This window comes from Dendropsophus ebraccatus, chromosome 2 (genome assembly GCF_027789765.1).
Source record: "Dendropsophus ebraccatus isolate aDenEbr1 chromosome 2, aDenEbr1.pat, whole genome shotgun sequence".
Lineage (NCBI taxonomy): Eukaryota > Metazoa > Chordata > Amphibia > Anura > Hylidae > Dendropsophus > Dendropsophus ebraccatus.
Window position 1 is genome coordinate 15901893 of NC_091455.1, and position 16879 is coordinate 15918771.

General features: G+C 44.3%; 1 protein-coding gene across 4 annotated transcripts in view; it reads right to left on the bottom strand.

Moving 5' to 3' along the window:
* Window positions 1-12532: 12532 nt before the first annotated feature.
* PHF20L1 (PHD finger protein 20 like 1) overlaps window positions 12533-16879 on the bottom strand; it is a 68621-nt gene continuing 64274 nt past the window's right edge. For all 4 annotated transcript variants that reach the window (XM_069957084.1, XM_069957083.1, XM_069957082.1 and 1 more), the window contains exons 20-21: window positions 16581-16731; window positions 12533-13606 (exon numbers count right to left, since the gene is read on the bottom strand). In XM_069957084.1, coding sequence (XP_069813185.1) covers window positions 13464-13606; window positions 16581-16731 — 294 coding nt within the window. In that variant the 3' untranslated portion in view covers window positions 12533-13463. The remainder of the gene's footprint in view (window positions 13607-16580; window positions 16732-16879) is intronic.

The following is a 16879-nucleotide window of genomic DNA, read 5'->3' on the forward strand; positions in this document are numbered from 1 at the left end:
TCTGCTATTGACTATAGATATATAGGGGGAGATTTATCAAACATGGTGTAAAGTGAAACTGGCTCAGTTGCCCCTAGCAACCAATCAGATTCCACCTTTCATTTTCCAAAGTGTCTGTGAGGAATGAAAGGTGGAATCTGATTGGTTGCTAGGGGCAACTGAGCCAGTTTCACTTTACACCATGTTTGATAAATCTCCCCCATAATCTTTATAACAGAGAGGAATTAAATAAAAACATTCACGACCATACACGGCCGGTCAGCGGTAACCTGCATATCTCACTCACATTGCAGTGGCGCCCCCATCTGGCGGGTGCCATAGATCTCCATGCCCTCGCCATCCACACACCAGCACTCGCCCAGCTGCCGATCACATTGCACAGGTTCATAGTCTCCCGAATCCTTGCAGCGCGGGATGAAGGAGGTGGAGCTGCTGTTCAGGTATCCGCCCAAGAGGATCTGCTGCTTCTTCAGCTGGCAAAAGGATAAACCTGGAATACAGAAAACAAGAGAGGCGGCCATACAGAGGATGGGTGGGAGCAAAGGGTGTCGGCCCGTTCTTATGTATGGAAGTAATGGGGAGGGATGTTGTAGGCAAATGTAAGATTTAAAGGGGGACTCTAAGTGCAAAGAGGTAACAAAGTGCTCCTAGATAGATAGATAGATAGATAGATAGATAGATAGATAGATAGATAGATAGAAAGACAGACAGATAGATAGGAGATAGGAGATAGATAGGAGATAGATAGATAGATAGATAGATAGATAGATAGATAGATAGATAGATAGATAGATAGATAGATAGGAGATAGATAGATAGATAGAAGATAGATAGGAGATAGACAGACAGATAGATAGATAGAAGATAGATAGATAGGTGATAGATAGATAGATAGATAGATAGATAGATAGATAGATAGATAGAGATAGATACTGTATATAGATAGATAGATAGATAGATAGATAGATAGATAGATAGGAGATAGATAGATAGATAGATAGATAGATATAGATAGATAGATAGATAGATAGATAGATAGATAGGAGATAGATAGATAGATAGATAGATAGATAGATAGATAGATAGATAGATAGGAGATAGATAGATAGATAGATAGATAGATAGATAGATAGATAGATAGATATAGATAGATACTGTATATAGATAGATAGATAGATAGATAGATAGATAGGAGATAGATAGATAGGAGATAGATCGATAATAGATAGATAGGAGATAGATAGATAGATAGATAGATAGATAGGAGATAGATAGATAATAGATAGATAGGAGATAGATAGATAATAGATAGATAGGAGATAGATAGATAGATAGATAGATATGATAGATAGATAGATAGATATAGATAGATACTGTATATAGATAGATAGATAGATAGATAGATAGATAGATAGATAGATAGATGCCCATTTTTCACATACATTCCATTATGCATGTTTAGATGGTTTGGTTTTTCTAGGTTAGTGACAGATTACAAACTTCTGGTCAGAATAGGAATCCCAACCTAAGTGCAGTGACTCCTGGGCCCTCCTGCCACTCATGAGAAGGAGTTATGTGAAATAACATTGATGACATAACAGCATTGGGCATAATAATTGTCCTTACATATGGCTGGCACTCCTGTCACTTTACTGCCAGAGACCTCTGTACCATCAGCATCTACACACCAGCAGGTGGCACCACTTCTATCACATTGGATATTCCTATTAATAAATAATAATTATTATTATTATTAATAAGTAATATTACACTGGTGAACTTGTCTGTGTTATTAGTGCTGCAGCCTCCTCTGATGTCTATATAATACATATTACCATTAGAATAGACATTACACTGGGAAAAGCTGTCTGTGTCAGTAGTGCTGCAGCCTCTCCTGATGTCTATATAATACATGTTACCATTAGAATAGACATTACACTGGGGGGGAGCTGTCTGTGTCACTTCTGTTGAAGCCTCCCCTGATGTTTATGTAATACATGATAGTATTAGAAAACACATTACACCGGGGGGAGCTGTCTGTGTCACTGGTGCTGCAGCCTCCCTTGATGTCTATATAATTTATGTTACTAGTAGAATAGGCATTATACTGAGGAAAGCTGTCTGTGTCACTAGTGCTGCAGCCTTCCCTGATGTCTATATAATACATGTTACCATTAGAATAGACGTTACACTGGCTGAAGCTGTTTGTGTCATTAGTGCTGCAGCTTCCCCTGACGTTTATATATTACATGTTACCATTAGAATAGACATTACATTGGGGGAAGCTGTCTGTGTCACTAGTGCTGCAGCCTCCCCTGATTTCTATATAATACATATTACCATTAGAATAGACATTGAGGAAGCTGTCTGTGTTATTAGTGCTGCATTCATGGCACAGTGTAGCAGAGTGAAAGGTGATTAAATAGCTAACATTGTTTGCTCTATTACAATGTGCCACACCTGCAGCTCTTCTGACGCAGACAGCTTCTCCAATGTCTATACTAATTGTGATATATATTATATAGACATCAGTGGAGGCTCCGTATCTGCATGTAGCAGTCTAGTGATATCTGACTATGGAGGGGTCAGACTTTGTGCAGTCCTGCAGTTCCTGACACAGTCATTGGTGGCAGCAGAGGAGCTGTAACACCCCTTACTGCTGCTACTCAATATAGATAATGCATATATAAAATCAGTTAAATTTGGAATTTGCTTTTATATAAAAAATCTCCAGTCTTCCAGTACTTATCAGCTGTTGTATGTCCTGCAGGAAGGGGTGTATTCTTTCCAGTCTGACACAGTGCTCTCTGCTGCCACCTCTGTCCATGTCAGGAACTGTCCAGAGCAGGAGAGGTTTTTTATGGGGATTTCCTTCTGACATGGACAGAGGTGACAGCAGGGAGTACTTTAAGGAGTAATACAGCAGGGATCAGTTGTATCTTTAATTTTGGGCATAAGACATCCTTACCTGTAGAGCCCCTCCTCTGAGCACTGGGGGATATAGGGGGCCCCGTCGTTCAGGGACTTTTCTCTTGCAAGTTCACATGGCAGCAGAGGTTGGGAGTCCAGCTGGTATTCTGTATGAGGCATATGCAAATATGAAGTGAATTGCCAGCTCTTGGGACAAGATATTTTGGGTGCGGACAGTGGTATGAAGATTTAGACATTTATTATGTATTAGGCTTAGCTGCACACCATCGCTATATGTGATGTCCCACCATGGGTGTTTTGTACCTGCACCCCAAGTCGTGCACTCAGGTAAAGTGGTGGATAAAGTATATAGTTTCCCCACTGGGTGTCACTGTCCTTTATATGTATTGCTTCTATGCACAGGGGTTATGGGTTAAGTATTTTGTTTCTCCGTTAACCTATCCTCTACTTTCTCCCTCTCTCTACACACTCTCTGTCCCACCACTCACAGAAGGGTACACAAAAGCCACTGTAGGACGAGTTACACTGGTGGAGGAAGTGAGTTAGTCTAGTCAGATTTCTATGATACACAAAAAAAAACAAGTTTCTGCTGTAGTTAAGCCAGGGCCTGGCTTTTGCCAGGACCCATAACAGGAAACAAACGCAGATGCAGCAAAAGACTCTATTCTTTAGACAAGCAATTACTATGTAGGGCTGAACTAACAGTAGGGGAGAGCAGCCACCAAGGAACACCCTAGCCCACGCCAGGAACTCCTCAATAAAAAGCAGGACAGACTCCTGAAATTATAGGAGCTGATCCCAGAAGGACAGCTACTGTATAAAGAAGGTCTACGTCTTACTGCGCAGTGCAGGTAACTGGGAAATCTTGGGGACCTAGCTACACCCAAATAACCACGACTGAGGCTTGTGCTACCCACCTAGGACGGGTTCTACGATACCAGGGGGCAGAAGGCGGTCAGACTTAGGGCCCTATTCCACAGTAACGATAATCGGCCGGATCGGCCCCATTTGGCGCGATTCGGCTGATTATCGTTCGGTGAAATAGAGAGAACGATCAGCCGATGATCTTGTCATCGGCTGATCGTTTATTTAGGGCCGGACCTAAAATCATCGTTCCCCCACCGCGCATCGCTACAGTTGAATAGCAGTGCGCAGCGATCGACCGACGATTACAAGCAGCATCATCATACATTACCTGTCAGGTCTTCTCCGAGCTGTCTTCATCCCCGAGTCCTCTATCTTCAGAATGGCCGGTCAGCTGACGGAGCGCTCAGCCAATCACAGGCCGGGACCGCCGCGGCCTGTGATTGGATGAGTGTGGCCTGTCAGCTGACCGGCCATTCTGAAGATAGAGCGCGCAGGACCCAGGGATGAAGACAGCGCGGAGAACACCTGAAAGGTAATGTACGATGCTGCAAGGGCTGCAAGGACATCGGATCGGTAACGATGTCCTTGCAGCCCTAGCTCAACGATCGGCCGTGGAATAGGCCCAGTAAAAAAGCGGCGATCTAGCAGATCGCCGCTCGTTTACATCGTTGATCGGGCCCTCCTCGGCCTGTGGAATAGGACCCTTAGTCTAAATGTGAGTATGAGTACCACGTCACTACTTACAGATCTCCACTATAGTTCCGGCAGAGTACAAGGTCGACATTGGGCAAGGACTCCTCTGGCAAACTCCTTTCCTCTTCCTGTACAAAGCACTACTACTTCTACTTCTACTCTTTCTAAGCACCTACCTCAAGCACTAAGTCAGCACTCAAGTCTGTGTCAAGATTACTACTGTCAACAAAACCTGTACTGTTGTCTTACCAAAGTTCCTCAGTAAGGGCCCTTGCACACTGAGCAATTCTCGAGCAATTGTAGCTGAAAGACTTCTGCTTGAAATTCCTCGCCTATTCTGCTCTGGCAGAATTTGAGCGGAATTCGGGCGGAATTTGAGCGGAATCCGCGCGAAAATCAAGCGGAATTACCAGCAGAATTCAAACCCCATTGACTTCTATAGGATTCCTCTAGCGGAATCCGCCCAAAGAATTGACATGTACATTCTTTGGGCGGAATGCGGATTCTGCGCGGAATTCCTGATGGAAATTTACTCTGTGTGCACAGGCAGTCGGAAATCCCATTGTTCTCTATGGAAAGAGCAATGTTGCATTTACACGGGCGGATTCCGCCCGCTTTTTATGGCGGAATTTGGGCAGAATTCCGCTAGAATTGCTCAGTGTGCACATACCCTTTCTGTGGGTGGCGGCACCGACATCCTGGGTGGGCAGTCACCACTCAGGGTTGACATGACAAGAGCCCGAGGAACCCACAACAACCCGGCCATATACAAAACAGGTACCAACCTTACACCTGTGTGCTGGACTAACACAGGCGTCACGACAAATAACATCACTGGCCGAACCCACAACAACAACAACAACTGTAGCAACCCCATATATACACCTCCCAGTCCTCCTAGGTCTATGGGGCTCTGGTACCGGCAGCTTGAAGGGGTTATCCAGCGATACAAAAACATGGCCGATTTCTCTCATAGGGTATGTGCACACTGAGCAATTCTCGAGGAATTGTAGCTGAAAGACTTCTGCTTGAAATTCCTCGCCTATTCTGCTCTGGCAGAATTTGAGAGGAATTCGGACGGAATTTGAGCGGAATCCGCGTGGAAATCAAGCGTAATGCAAGCGGAATTACCAGCAGATTCAAACCCCATTGACTTCTATAGGATTCCTCTAGCGGAATCCGCCCAAACAATTGACATGTACATTCTTTGGGCGGAATGCGGATTCTGCGCGGAATTCCAGACGGAAATTTACTCTGTGTGCACGGGCAGTCGGAAATCCCATTGTTTGCTATGGAAAGAGCAATGTTGCATTTACACTGGCAGAATTCCACGCGGATTCCGCCCGCTTTTTATGGCGGAATTCTGCTAGAATTGCTCAGTGTGCACATACCCATAAACAGCACCACTCTTGTCTTCAGGTCAGGTGCGGTTTGCAATTGAGCTCCATTCACTTCAGTGGAACTGAGTTGCAAAACCTGCAGCCAACCTTGAAAAAACTAGTCATGCTTTTCTAACGCTGGGTAACCCCTTTATGTATCCACTGGACTCCCGGATCCTGCAGACTTTGTGTTGTCACCTTAGGAGCTATACTGAGAAAAGGAGGCCCTATTTATTCAACTTCCTTTTACATCTTATAGGGAGAATGAATGAATGCAATGTACGCACTGCCATCTAGTGGTGGAATCAATAACATCAGTCTGCGTCAATGGGAGTTATCCCAGCAATACAAGGTCACCTTTCCACAGGTGGGAACTGATCAGGAGAACAGGGGTCTTGTGTTGTCCCTGTGAGGGGAGCAGTGGTCAGCCATGTTAATTTTATATGACTTTTTTTAACTTTATATTGCCAAATACTGCGAGTGCACCATAGAGAGTGAATGGAGGAGCATGTTCAGCACCCAGGAAAACAGAGGACCCCTGCTCCCGCGATTGGTGGGGGCAGAAATATTTCATCTCTATGCCGCACATTTTATGGTGATAACATGAAGAGTTATCGGTGATATAAGGTGCAATGACAGAATCAACTCTAATATGCTAACTTAAAGGGGTATTCCACTCAAACATAACTCCTGATATGTTGCTGCCCATGGTGAGACTAACAATTCCTTCCATACTTGTTATTATCTATTCAGTCACCTTCGCCCAGGATGCAGGAAGGGTTATTCTGAGGTCAAGTTGCTGATGACCTCACTGTAACACCCCCCCAGTATTACAAAGACGTTACAATGTGGCAGATAAAGCCTGTCAGGGACTTGCTTACATCAGCTGTCTCAGAAGGGAGGGGGGAGACAGAGAAAAAAGCTCACACACAGAATTTTAGGTCTTCGGCCAAAAGCAGCCTCTCAGAACTGGGGGAAGGAGACTGAATAGATAACAACAAGTAGGGAAGGAATTGTTAGTCTCACCATGGACAGCAACATATCAAAAAGTTATGTTTGAGTGGAATACCCCTTTAAGATGTACATATCGAAAACAGATCAATCATACATAGATAATAATAGAACCTTCTCCTGGTCTCAGCATGGAAGTTGGGCTGAAAGTTTTTCTCTATTTATTCGTTCAACTTCTCCTGCTCTATAACATACTGTAAATAGTATTGGCACTTTGTCTATCGAAATTTTGAGAGTAGCAGGAACTCCCATCAAAGAAAGGTGTCCCTACAAGTGTATACTAAGCAGCAAAGCGTATAATGTATTCATCACTGCTCGGTTAACATTCACAGTGTGTGTAAAGCAGAAGCCTGAATACCCTTAAAGGGGTACTCTGGTGGAAAAAAAAATTCTTTCATACCAACTGGTGTCAGAAAGTTATAAAGATTTGTAAATGACTTCTGTTTAAAAATCTTCAGTCTTCCAATACTTATTAGCTGCTGTATGTCCTGCAGAAAGTGGTGTTTTCTTTCCAGTCTGACACAGTGCTCTCTGCTGCAGGAACTGTCCAGAGCAGGAGAGGTTTTCTATGGGGATTTGCTGCTGCTCTGGACAGTTCCTGACATGGACAGAGGTGGCAGCAGAGAGCGCTGTGTCAGACTGGAGAGAATACACCACTTCCTGCAGCATACAGCAGTTGATAAGTACTAGAGAATTTGAATAAATAAAATAAATATAAATATATATATATATATATATATATATATATATATATATATATATATATATATATATATATATATATATATTTGTAATTTATTTCTGACACCAGTTGATTTAAAAGAAAAGAATTTTGCTGGAGTACCCCTGTAAAAAGCCAAGACATTCTGGATGCATTTAGCTCTGCGATGGTTGAAACGGATGAAGAAAGAAAGATGGATGGCAATGATGACCGGAATCCTTAGCCTGACATTAAAGGGGTTATCCAGCACTACAAAAACATGGCTGCTTCCTTCCAGAGACAGCACCACTCTTGCCTCCAGGTCAGGTGGTGTTTGCAATTAAGCTCCATTCACTTCAATGGAACAGTTACAAAATGTGCACCCAAACACAGGAGGCAACAGTGATGCTGTCTCTGGAAGAAAGTGTTTTTGTAGCGCTGGATAACCCCTTTAATGGTGCGTTTACACAGACAGATTTATCTGACAGATATTTGAAGCCAAAACCAGGAACAGACTATAAACAGGGATCAGGTCATAAAGGAAAGACTGAGATCTATCCCCTTTTCAAATCCATTCCTGGCTTTGGCTTCCAAAATCTGTCAGATAAATCTTTCTGTGTAAACGCACCATGAGACTGTGGAGACCCGTACAGAAGACATTGTAGAAGAACCATTTGGGATCATAAGGAGGTAGGCAAAGACGTCATATAATCTAATGGTGACTTACCGGCTGCTGTGGCGTAGACTGTAGAGGTGATGGAGAGAAAGTAGAAGACGATGAGCTGGGCCATTGGTCTCCTATTGTAGAATAAGATGGTGATGGTCCAGATCCCAGCTGATCCCTCATCTTATATAGGCGGCAGTGTACACAGTGCTGATCTGCACAGTCATCCAGTGACGCAGGCTACAGCCATCATCTACTCACTGGACCACGACCACAGGGTCTAAGGAGAAGCTCAATGCTACAATATCTGCTGGAGGAGGAGGAGACAGAACCGTCCAAGGATGAGATATTACAGATGAGGAGAGGAGTATTCCCATAGGATGGGGCCCCATATATATAAATGGCTAAGCCGAAAGCTGCAGACTCATCCAGTACTGTGCCCCCTCAGGTTCGGCCTCCTTGAGCGATCACTGGAGTGAAGAGAACATGTAAGAGGCTCAAGAGCCCCAACATTACACCCATTGTGGGGGATCTGATGCGTAGCCAGGAGTTCAGCTCTTGTCCACATAAAGCTGGAGAAGTTCTGCAGCTACAATATACTTTGTGTGTCAGCCTCTCATTATGGTAAAGCTGCTTCATGTCAGTGACCAGAAACAATAATCTGAGACCATCCTGACCGGGGCCCCTGTGTTACATGGTATCCTGACCGGGGCCCCTGTGTTACATGGTATCCTGACCGGGGCCCCTGTGCTACATGGTATCCTGACCGGGGCCCCTGTGTTACATGGTATCCTGACCGGGGCCCCTGTGTTACATGGTATCCTGACCGGGGCCCCTGTGTTACATGGTATCCTGACCGGGGCCCCTGTGTTACATGGTATCCTGACCGGGGCCCCTGTGTTACATGGTATCCTGACCGGGGCCCCTGTGTTACATGGTATCCTGACCGGGGCCCCTGTGTTACATGGTATCCTGACCGGGGCCCCTGTGTTACATGGTATCCTGACCGGGGCCCCTGTGTTACATGGTATCCTGACCGGGGCCCCTGTGTTACATGGTATCCTGACCGGGGCCCCTGTGTTACATGGTATCCTGACCGGGGCCCCTGTGTTACATGGTATCCTGACCGGGGCCTCCTGATCTGGCCCATCACCCGGGGGCTGCCCTTACCCTGTATATACAAGCCAGGACCAATGCACTGCCCCACCACATGTATAATTATATACAGTGGTACTTCGGTTTAAGAATAACTTTTCGTTTTGGTTTAAGAGCTCACAGATTTTCAAAATTGTGACTTGGTGTAAGAGCTCCCTGTACTGGGTGGGAGGGGGAGTGGGGGAGGGGCATGGTCTGCATAGCGGGGTCTACAGCCCTGTACTCTGACCCAGGAAGTCTCCCTCACCTTCCAAATCATAGCAGATCCACTCCAGGCTGGGGCTTACATCAGAGGACAGGACTGTGGGGGTAATCTCTTCATAGCTATAACCCCTCTCTCCCCGGACAGAGACTGACGCATTATGTGCCCACATATCCTCTGCTCATTCCTTCCTGCTCCCTGCAGTCTCTGTCCGCCCTTGTGTTTCCCATCTTCTCCATTACTGTACAGTAACTTATAATATCAGAGATTCAGCTGTTTCTGAATCTTTGTTACATCTGTTCTACATGTTATTCAGAATAATAAATCATCATTTTTGGGGTGTGGAACCAATTGTCTGCATTTCAATGATTTCTTATGGGGAAATTTGCTTTGGTATAAGAGTGGATTTGGATTACAAGCGCAGCCCTGTAACGAATTATGCTCTATATTTTTTATATATATATATATATATATATATATATACACACACACACACACACATATACATATATATATATATATATATATATATATATATATAAGAGGTTCACCACTAATTTACTGCAATATTTTGTGTCTTTACACGTATACAGTGACCCCACCAGCAGAATAGTGAGTGCAGCTCTGGAGTATAATACAGGATGTGACTCAGGATCAGTAATGTAATGTATGTACACAGTGACCCCACCAGCAGAATAGTGAGTGCAGCTCTGGAGTATAATACAGGATGTGACTCAGGATCAGTAATGTAATTTACAAGGTGATATATAATATATAATAAAGCATTTTAATGTGAATGACCAGAAATAACCTCTGCGAGTAGAGAGTAATACACATAAATAACCTTTAATAAAGACACATAAAAAATATCAGTTCTGTAAGGCAGCTGAGGGGTCGTTCCTCGCTGCGGTCTTTGCCTTGGGGGCTTTGACTTCCTGTAAAATATTGAACATGAAGTGAGAAGATTGCGAGACATTCCCCGCCAGCACCTTAGTGGTTCTGCAATGAGCAGCCTCCTCTGTTCCGGTTGTGTCCTCATACCCGCTGAGGTCATTTATTACTTTGTACATATGAGAAGGAGAAAAAATTACAGCAGTCCTGAATTACGCAGGGCAAAATAATATTTATATATGTTATATACATCTATATTAAACACTGCAAAGAAGAGGAAAACCGCAGATAAAACATCTTCAGTGACGCAGAGCGCTGGACGCCCCTGGCAGCGAGGACAGTCCGGTTGCCTGTAGTAGTCGCACTTTTGGCACATTGAATCCATACGATGCACAATCTTATAAAAGAATATTGGTTAAAGCAGTATTGCAGTAATAACCCCCTCTACAAATAATGGGGGGGGGGTACTTCAGCTAAATGCTTTTTTTTTTTTTTTCAAATCAAATGGTGTCAGAAAGTTATATAGATTTGTAATTTACTTCTATTTAAAAATCTCAAATCTTTCCATACTTATCAGCTGCTGTATGTCCTGCAGGAAGTGGTGTATTCTTTCCAGTCTGACACAGTTCTCTGCTGCCATCTCTGTCCATGTCAGGAACTGTCCAGAGCAGGAGAGGTTTTCTATGGGGATTTGCTACTCCTGACATGGACAGAGATGGCAGCAGGGAGCACTGCATGAGACTGGGAAGTTTACATCACGTCCTGCAGGACATACAGCAGCTGATAAGTACTGGATTTTTAAATAGAAATAAACTACAAATCTATATAATTTTTTGACACACAAAAAAAAAAAAAAAAAAAAAATCGCTGGAGTACCCCTTTAACTTTTTATCGGTCTCCAAATCTGTTAAGTTTAGCTAAAAGCATGGGGTTTAACTATGGGGGTAGAGATTAGATTGTAACACAGAATGCAGTGATCAAGCCTATTTGTTAGCAATGGCAAGAACGCTGACTAGAAGTTGTATATTTTAATGGATGTTGTGATTCAATAAAGAAGTGGTTTCAAGGATTCAAGTTCCAGAACGCTCTTTTCTTTTTGGATACAAAGAAAATCCTGATACAGATAGATAAACTCTCCTTTTCAGAGAGGCGTCAGACTCTACCAACATTCCGAGCCATGACTTAAAGGGGTTGTCCGGCGAAAAAAAATTATTCACAGAATAACACACATTAAAAAGTTATACAACTTTGTAATGTATGTTATGTCTGTGAATGGCCCCCTTCCCCGTGTTTCCCCCCACCCACGCTAGACCCGGAAGTGTGGTGCGGATCTTCCCGAGTGCCGGCCACCCTCTGCAGCGTCATCCGAAGCTCAGCCGCGATTGGCTGAGCATAACTGTGCTTAGCCAATCGCGGCTGAGCGGCTGATGACGCGGCCACGTCATCAGCTGCTCAGCCGCGATTGGCTGAGCACAGTTATGCTCAGCCAATCGCGGCTGAGCTTCGGATGACGCTGCAGAGGGCGGCCGGCACTCGGGAAGATCCGCCAAGCTCCCGAAGAAGACGTCACTGCTGACGATCGGAGACCGTGGTCGGCACGCGACAGGTAATGTATAGCGCACCACACTTCCGGGTACACGGGTGGGGGTGGTGGGACACGGGGAAGGGGGCCATTCACAGACATAACATACATTACAAAGTTGTATAACTTTGTAATGTGTGTTATTCTGTGAATAATTTTTTATCGCCGGACAACCCCTTTAAAGGGATAGTTCACCCAAAAAAATTTTTTCTTCAAATCAACTGGTGCCAGGGATTTGTAATTTACTTATTATTTACTATTAAAAAAATCCAGTCTCCCAGTACTTATTAGCTGCTGTATGTCCTGCAGGAAGTGGTGTATTCTGTCCAGTCTGACACAGTGCTCTCTGCTGCCACCTCTGTCCATGTCAGGAGCAAATCCCCTTAGAAAACCTCTCCTGCTCTGGACAGAGGTGGCAACAGAGAGCACTGTGTTAGACTAGACGGAATACACCATTTCCTGCAGGACATACAGCAGCTGATAAGTACTGGAAGACTTCAGATTTTTTTTAATAGAAGTAAATTACAAATATCTGTCTCTTTCTGGCACTAGCTGATCTGAAAGAAAAAAAAATTTGGTGAACCACATCTTTAAATGGAAAGGTGGTGTCTTAAAGGTGCTTTCCATATCCTTTTATTCCAACCATCCTATACATACATGTGGTATAGAAATTACAATGATCGCCATGGGGAAGCAGATAATATTGGGTAATGTACGGCTACAAGTTATAAAAACCTGTTACCGCCTATAACAATGTGTCTTATCATTCTGTTCATGGAGGAGAAATAAAAATAGGGAAGGAAAAGCAATTAAAGCCTAAAAACGTTAAAAAAGCTCTTGGTTTTTACCTCCATTTGCTCTTAGCTTAAAAAGTACACAAAGACTAAAACTATGGTAGACGGCAGGTAAGTACAAGGGGGTATATAGGTTCCAATGTTTTGGGGTTTGTAGTATATACACAGAGGTAGCTGGGCAATAAAATCAAGCTTGACCTACACTTATATGAAAACATTGTGTAAGTCTCCTTAGGAATACGAGAAGTATCTGCAATACTGCTTTAAGCTGAGGGTAACACAAATTCAGTGAGGAAGAGGAAAAAGCTGGTGTTTCTTTGAGGAAATCAGGGTGTAATACCACCTCCCCTCCAGCGGGGGCACATGTTATTCCTTATTGTGTCCTTATCCAAGGAATGATAAGCCACAGGTTCTGAAGAGCCCGGGAGTCTGGGCCGGCTCTGGTCTGTAATCCTTGTGAAGGATTAATACTAAATAATAATATAATATATATTTTATTTATAATGTCAATAAAATCTGTACAAACTTTGTATCCTAAGTAAGAAAATAGTTCAACCCCTGGCGGCAGCCAAATCCCTGGGATCTTCTCTTTCGTCATACTGAGCAGAGGGTGGCGATTTGCTGAACTTTGCCCATGTCTATTAAAAGCTGTTTGATGCGTTTCTTTATCTGCGGCAGTCTGGTCAGGGGGTCGGGGGGCTCCAGCTCTCCGGTGAAGTCCAGCCAGCTCTCTAAGACTTGGAGGAAAGAGATGAGTGTCAGACGGCAGAAATGGAGAGTACGCCTGTGCCCCACTAAGACAGAGGTAAATGCTACATACTACAGCGCTATAGGCTTTGAATTAGTCACATGACCTCTAATGCCTCAAAGTGACACTGCTGCAAACTGACAAACTTTCCCCTAAAAACTTGGTATGTGTGAAAATTACATAGACGACCCACTGATTTTAATGGGTGCCATGTAATGCCTAATTTCTCCTGTGGGGGGAGCTGCTATATAATTTCACAGCAGGTAACAGGTGATTCCAGCAGCATGGGCACTCTGTGGTCAGCTTCTTTTATTCTGCAGATGAATAGGACAGGATAAGAAAAGCGTAAAAGAGGTAGTAAAGCTGCCACACACAAGAATAAAAAAAGGTTGTCCAGGCTTAGAAGAACATGGCCACTTTCTTCCACTGAGTACAGGGGTGGCAGTGTTTTAAAAAAAAAATAAAAATCCAATTTTCGATAAACCCCAAAATGTTAGTCCAATCCCATTAAAACTGGCGGGTAAGACCACCCTCTAATGATTATTGACAGTTGGATTTCAACCTTTTGTTCTCGGTGAGATAAGTAGCTGTCAGATGAGTCTGATGGGGTAACAGAGGAGTCTGTCAGCAGCTTACTTCCCTCTCCCAAGTCAGAATACATACTCGGTAGGATTAGCCGTCATCTGAACAATGATATTGCTAACTGCTTGCTAAAGTAATGGTCACTCATCTAAACTTGGAGTTTAGATCACATCGGGTCTCATTCCTGGCCCCCACAGTCATTGTTAATTATTATAAGCGGGTGAAGTGGGTGGTAGCCTGGTGTGTCCTAAACCTTTGTCATGTCTGGATGACGTGTTACGTGTCCTTTTAAAGTGTACTTGTCATTATAAAAAACTTTTGACGTCATAGACACATGTGAAAATTTTTGATCAGTCCGAGTGTTCAGGCCTGTACCGATTGTGATAAGGAGCTGGGAGCGGACCGTGCTGCAGTGCTGTCCCTTTGTCTGCTCACTCTCATGATTGGTACAGATCTGAACACTTACACCCGGACCAATCCAAACTCTATGTCTCTTATGAAGACAGGTACATATTAAGGTAGAGTTTGTTTAAAAGTGTGAGAAATGGAAAAGAACAAGCAAGAGCGGGAAAAGGACAAGAGAAGGGAAGAGGGGAAAGAGAAAGAGGGCAGTGGGAGGGGGGCCAGAGGGAGAAAGGGGCAGAAGAGGGATGATAGGCAAAGAAGGGAAGCGGGGAAACAAACAACGTGAGAAAGGGTGAGAGGGAACACGACAGGGCAGAAGAGAACGCACAAGAGTGTGTAAGAGAGTGCTAGGGAGGAAGCACAAGTGTGTGTAAGAGAGTGCTAGGGAGGAAGCACAAGTGTGTGTAAGAGAGTGCTAGGGAGGAAGCACAAGTGTGTGTAAGAGAGTGCTAGGGAGGAAGCACAAGTGTGTGTAAGAGAGTGCTAGGGAGGAAGCACAAGTGTGTGTAAGAGTGCAAGGGAGGAAGCACAAGTGTGTGTAAGAGAGTGCTAGGGAGGAAGCACAAGAGTGTGTAAGAGAGTGCTAGGGAGGAAGCACAAGAGTGCTAGGGAGGAAGCACAAGTGTGTGTAAGAGAGTGCTAGGGAGGAAGCACAAGTGTGTGTAAGAGAGTGCTAGGGAGGAAGCACAAGTGTGTGTAAGAGAGTGCTAGAGAGGAAGCACAAGTGTGTGTAAGAGAGTGCTAGGGAGGAAGCACAAGTGTGTGTAAGAGAGTGCTAGGGAGGAAGCACAAGAGTGCTAGGGAGGAAGCACAAGTGTGTGTAAGAGAGTGCTAGGGAGGAAGCACAAGTGTGTGTAAGAGAGTGCTAGGGAGGAAGCACAAGAGTGCTAGGGAGGAAGCACAAGTGTGTGTAAGAGAGTGCTAGGGAGGAAGCACAAGTGTGTGTAAGAGAGTGCTAGGGAGGAAGCACAAGAGTGCTAGGGAGGAAGCACAAGTGTGTGTAAGAGAGTGCTAGGGAGGAAGCACAAGAGTGTGTAAGAGAGTGCTAGGGAGGAAGCACAAGTGTGTGTGTAAGAGTGCTAGAGAGGAAGCACAAGTGTGTGAAAGAGTGCTACGGAGGAAGCACAAGAGTAAGAGTGCTAGAGAGGAAGCACAAGTGTGTGTAAGAGTGCTAGAGAGGAAGCACAAGTGTGTGAAAGAGTGCTACAGAGGAAGCACAAGAGTACATAAAATAACACTGTCCCCCCCTTTTTGCATTATGACTGCTCTACACAGTTGTAAAGGGTAAATGTAGCAGTTTTCACACCTTATTTTCTATCATACCTCATGATGCTTGTTCCGGTAAAAAGTGATCTTTTATAATGTAGGATTGGGATACCTGGGTGGGGCTTCACGGGCGAAGCACCAATTAGCCACGCCCCCTCAGTGACGTAATCGCCACATAGGCCACGGCCCTCAGCAGCCATTAAAAGGGCCGGCCTAAAAGTCTAGGCCCCACCCCCACCAGATTGGCCCAAACCAATGGCCGCTGAGGGGTGTGGCTAAGTTGCACTGGGGGGGCGTGGCTAAGTGGCGCTTCGGCAGTGAAGCCCTGCCCAGGTATCCCAATCCCCAGATGATAAAAGATAACTTTTTACTGGAACAAGCATCATGAGGTATGATAGAAAATGAGGTATGAAAACTGCTAAATTTACCCTTTACACTTGTGTAGAGCAGTCATAATGCATAAAGAGGGGGACAGTGTTACTTTAGGAGCGAACTCATTCATGCAAAAAAAAAACACTAGAGAAGTACAAGCACAGATGTGGCCTGAAATAACTTAATCACAATGACGCCTTTAACTCAATGTTCTAACTGACCTAACATACCTCCGACATAACAATTGTGATCATGTTAATAACACAGACTACATCTATATATACACCAGGGTGGGAGAAACAGATGTGACGTGGGGAAAGTGGAGAACATGGCCGTACCATCTACTTCCTTTTCTATGAGGTCCATGCGGCTGGTGACTTCATTCTGGACGCTCTCTATGTGGGTGAGAAGATTGAGCTGCCACTGCAGGTGGGTGTCCAGCTGCTCCTCCGCCACCTTCTTATCATTACACACTTCTGCCAATACAGCCTGGAATAGGAGATTCATCATCAGTAATGCAGAAGACATGAGAGATGTGATGTGTGCGGCCATACAAACCCCACTGGTCCTATCCCACCCACACTGATTTAGGAAGATGAGATATGAGGTGCTGTGAGATGGTACAGAAACTATGATA